Here is a 4,578-nt window from a genome sequence, read left to right on the forward strand (position 1 = left end):
ACTTTTCTCACTCACACACATCACATCACTAAAAAAAAGTAACTTTGTGTTTTCATGATAATTATGAATATGCCACTGTATTCGTATTTATAGAAAACAAAAACGTTGAAAAATTGTATTCATTTTTTTGTATTCAAATCTAACTTTTTAAAATACTGAAAATAAAAACCAAATACAAATACTAATACTAAATCAGTTTTTTTTAGTAGTGGACCCACTATAAACTGAAAATGAAAAAAAAAAAAAAAAAAAGCTTTTTTAACCAAACCGTGCTTTTTTCAACTTCTTCTATACATATCATATTTATTGATTCATATTGAGATGTCTTATCTTCTCAAAAAAAAAAAAAAAATATATATATATATATATTGAGATGTCTTATCCCTACTCCCTAGTGAATGCGCCTAATCTTCATTATATATTTTTTTTGATGAACATAGTCTTCATTATATATAATATTTAAAAAATCATATATATTATAAAATTTTAAAATGGCAACTACTACTACTATGCGTGTGACAAGTTTTTGTTTTTATTTTAATTTATTTATTAGTCGATCTGCACAATTAAGGGGTCAATACTCTTTTTTATTTTTTAGGTAAGTTGGGGGGTCTCAAATTCAATACTCTAGAGAGAGAAAGAGAGAAGAGAGAGATAGAGAGAGGTCAAATCGAGTGAGGGTAGGGTGTCTTGTATTTTATAATTTTCTGTGGTGGTGGTGCTGGGATTAGCTAAACAGGTTAAGGGTTTCATTTCATTTAGACAAAAAATCACATACACGCACACAAAGAGAGAGAGAGAGAGAAAACCCTTTTGGGTAAAAAAGCTGTGTGTGAGAGAGAGAGAGAGAGATTTTTAATACTGGAACAGAACTTGCTCTAGCTCGAAACCCTAGAAAAATCCCTATCTTCTTCTTCTTCTTCTTCCTCCTTCTATTCTAAACTATTCTCTTCCTCTTCCTGTTTTTGCTGATGGATCCCTTTGATTTGATTCGTAAAGGTATAAGCTTTTTTTCCGTACTCATCAGATCTTTCAAATACCTTCATAAATTTTGGTGTTCCAGTTTTGTTTTTGAAAAGATTGTTTTTTTATTCAATTTTATGGTGGTTGAATTGATTGAGATCTCTTAAAATCTATTAACATGATGTCAAAGTTTTGATTTTTCTGTTTTTGTTTTTGTTTTTCATTTTTAAATTTAGTTGTTAGTTTATTAGATTTGGTGGTAAAGATTTGACCTTTTTTTTTTTTTTTTTTATGTTTTGGTTAGGGTTTAATTTAATCAACCTTATTAATAATAATTGTGTGAGGATTTATGTGTTATCTTTGCTTATGAAGTCAGAAATGATGGGGTCTTAAGCAATTCTTTGTGCAATTTTAATCCTAAAGTACTTTCATTACTTCCAAAGTTGTTAAGTGAAATTGGTTAGCTTTGGCTAAATTTAACTGGGTCATATCATTTTTGAGTCACAGATACATATAGTGCCTGCTTTTTTATCTGCACATTTCAGATGGGTTTTCTGTTTGTTACTTATTATATGTATTGTTTAATTGGAAAATTGTTATTATTATTTGTTTGAAATGGTCGTAGAAAAAGTTTTGATACTGATTGCTATCTAGATTAGTAGTCTGTGGTGTATGAGATATGGTATTTGAGCTTATTTGTTGCAAACACTGGATTTTATTCATGTGGGTGTGTGTTGAAATTGAAATTTTGTGGTCAATTTAACTAATTTGTATACTTGAATGGGATTTTTTTTTGGCAGGGTTTGGCTGAAGCTTGCTGAAAGTTGAGTTTTTATTTCTTCTATGCATGTATATTATAGTGTTTTATTCATTTTCATTTAACTAAATAATGAGCTTATCCAAGAAAGGAACCCAAGCTAACACCACGAAGCTGAGCAACCTAAGCAAGGCAACATCCTTGAATCCAAATGCAGCAGAGTTTGTTCCCTTTTTCCTTAGATCATCATCATCTGGAAGCACCAGCACCGCAGATGCGGCAACAAGGCTTGCTAATTCTGGGACTTTAGGAAAAGCAGTGCTAGATAGATCAGAGTCATCTGTTTCGAATATTTCTGATGAAGAGGCCCATCAATACTGGCGTCGCCAGCTCCCCGATGATATTACTCCTGACTTTAAGGTCATGGGAGAAGATGAATCTCAAGGTATTGGGAACCTCTCTTTGGCGGGTTTGTCCTTGCATGATGTTAGTGAAGCTTCAAAGTTTCCTGCTTCTCCAGGCAGTGGATACTTGTTAAATGAGCAGCAAGAATTATCTCCACACAATATTAATGGTAATAGCTATGCTGGAAAGTTGAGATTTCCTGCTTCATCCTATGGTGAAGATTTGTCGTCGCCTAGTTTTCTTCACATGTCACCTAAGCCATGGGATAGTCAAACTGTGAATAGTCATCAGTTCAGGGAGGGGCCTCCTTATGATAGCAATTCTAGACATGGGTTTGTGAACGATATGTTGGGTGAGCAAGCAATTGTGGAGGATAATGAAATGAACCCCATTGAGTTATTGGTTTCTCATTTCCCAGGTTTTGCTGCTGAAAGCCTTGCAGAAGTATACTTTGCCAGCGGAGGCGATATAAACCTGACAATTGAGATGCTCACCCAGTTAGAGGTATGCTCAATTGTTTACAAACAAATAATCTTCTGAAAACTGAGATGTCTTCAATTTTCTCATGTTGAGTGAGGATGCAGTGAATCACGATTTCTGAATTTGCATTCCATAGACTTAATTTGCTATGGTGTATTTTTTTTCCTTTACTTTAAATACTCCCATATTTCTGTATTTTTTTTACGTCTTAATTGAGATGGGCAGAACTGTGTAAAGTAGTTGAAGTTCAACGTTGGGATCCTCAAGAATCTTTTTGATCAACACAATTTTTTTTTCAAATTATTATTTTAATCTTTATGCGTGTACATCTTCCCCTTCTCTTGCTGATATTATTTTATTGCTATAAATGTCTCCAAAATAAGGCATTATGACTCATCTCATAAATTTTCTGTGATGCAATAAATAATTCTAACGGGTAAGATGCTAACCACGGAGAGCAATACCTCTGAAGCCTTCTTTTGGCAGGGAAGAGCTGGCTCCCCATAGAGTTTTGAGGTGACTCAATGCAACCATAGTCATGTATGGCCTCCAGTGCCTTAGCCATTGGCCTGGTACAGGGGGGGAGTTATTGATTCTCTGTGGGTCATCCTCTTCTTACAGTATAGCACCGTTTTTCATTTATCTGTTCTTAGTTCTACTAATGTTTCATCTTTTGCTGTAAGCTTCATGGTTTGGATAGGGCAATGGTATTTTGTTTTGAAGGGTTCCTTTGATTTTTCAAATATGCTGAAGTAACATGATTGTGTGTGTGTTTTTTTTTTCATGATTTGTTATGCAGAATTTATTGTTAGTTTTATCATATTCAATATCTGCAATATATTTTTGTATTTAGGTTATTTTATGGTAGATTTCTATTTTATTTGTAGCTTCAAGTTGATGGTGGTTTCAATCAGAGTATGAACTCAAAGACCTTATCAACCCCCAATCTTAGTTCAATGGACTTCCCTGCCCTTACTGTTCCCGATAGTCAGAATGGTCCTCCAAAATATGCTGGAGATGATCTCCAACAAAATGGCAATCCTTTTCGATCTTCTGACAAGGACAACATGCTTATGTTCAAATCTGGATCTTCCATTCCATCTAGGGGTGCTATAGATTTTGCTTCAGCTGTCAGGAAATTGGCATCTCAGGATTCTGGTATATGGAAGTATGAAAGAAATGGTTCTGCTGATGCCACTATTGGCTCAAGTAGAAGTTCCCATGTTTTGGCTAGTGCTTACAGTAGTGGACAAGGGAGAGGCATCTATGGTGACAGGCTGCAAGATCGTGGTTCTGCTCGAGCGGCTCCTGTCTGGCTTGAAACTGGAGATGCTGTTGGTAATATTCTTTTGTCAACAAAATGACTTGTCTTTATATGCCTTCAATTTTAGGCCAAATGCATTCTGCATCAATAATGGCTTTAATGTTTGTTGAGATGACAGCAAATATGTATTCTGAGCTGCGAGAGGAAGCTCGTGACCATGCACGCCTGCGCAATGCATACTTTGATCAGGTATGCCTTGAAAATTTTTCAAACTATCATTTTATGTAGAAAAAACAATTGCTCTCTCTCTAAACTCCTACCTGAAATTTTTAGTAGAAAACTCCGGCATGTAAGAATAAATTTTGGCAGCCTGTGGAGTGAGGTATTATTTCTAATTTCGATTCACTTAAGTGGGTTCGATTCATGAGAAGAAATATGACCTGCACGCAGCTTCCTTTATCACTTCACTCCCCCTCTTCTTTCCCCTTCTTGCCTCCTCTCAATGTGATTAAAGTGTAACTTGTGTATTTCTGGCCACCTCAATGGTCGGTTGATAAACAAAGATGAACATAAAAAAGTAAAAATAATATATAAACACCCGAGAGGTCAGGCTTTGGTGTGGTGACAATTGCTTTTCACCCAAAGTGACATGTCACGGGTTCGATTTACCATCAGCCTCCCCCCCCCCCCCCCCAAAAAAAAAGGGGGG

The 4,578-nt window shown here is 35.4% G+C and overlaps 1 protein-coding gene across 1 annotated transcript; it reads left to right on the forward strand.

The window, feature by feature from the left end:
- Positions 1–639: 639 nt before the first annotated feature.
- LOC115974778 (polyadenylate-binding protein-interacting protein 7) lies at positions 640–4,559 on the forward strand. Its single transcript, XM_031095294.1, has 5 exons — positions 640–664; positions 838–999; positions 1,764–2,629; positions 3,493–3,943; positions 4,048–4,559. The coding sequence occupies exons 3-5, from the start codon at positions 1,853–1,855 to the stop codon at positions 4,155–4,157; spliced, it is 1,338 nt and encodes a 445-aa protein (XP_030951154.1). The 5' UTR covers positions 640–664; positions 838–999; positions 1,764–1,852; the 3' UTR covers positions 4,158–4,559.
- The last annotated feature ends 19 nt before the right edge of the window (positions 4,560–4,578 follow it).

The sequence above is a fragment of the Quercus lobata genome, chromosome 2 (genome assembly GCF_001633185.2).
Source record: "Quercus lobata isolate SW786 chromosome 2, ValleyOak3.0 Primary Assembly, whole genome shotgun sequence".
Lineage (NCBI taxonomy): Eukaryota > Viridiplantae > Streptophyta > Magnoliopsida > Fagales > Fagaceae > Quercus > Quercus lobata.

Coding starts and splice junctions, on each gene's coding strand:
- LOC115974778 (XM_031095294.1), top strand. CDS start 1,853: ATGAGCTTATCCAAGAAAGGAACCCAAGCTAACACCACGAAGCTGAGC. Junction 2,630..3,492: donor AGATGCTCACCCAGTTAGAG/GTATGCTCAATT, acceptor TTTTATTTGTAG/CTTCAAGTTGATGGTGGTTT. Junction 3,944..4,047: donor TGAAACTGGAGATGCTGTTG/GTAATATTCTTT, acceptor TTGAGATGACAG/CAAATATGTATTCTGAGCTG.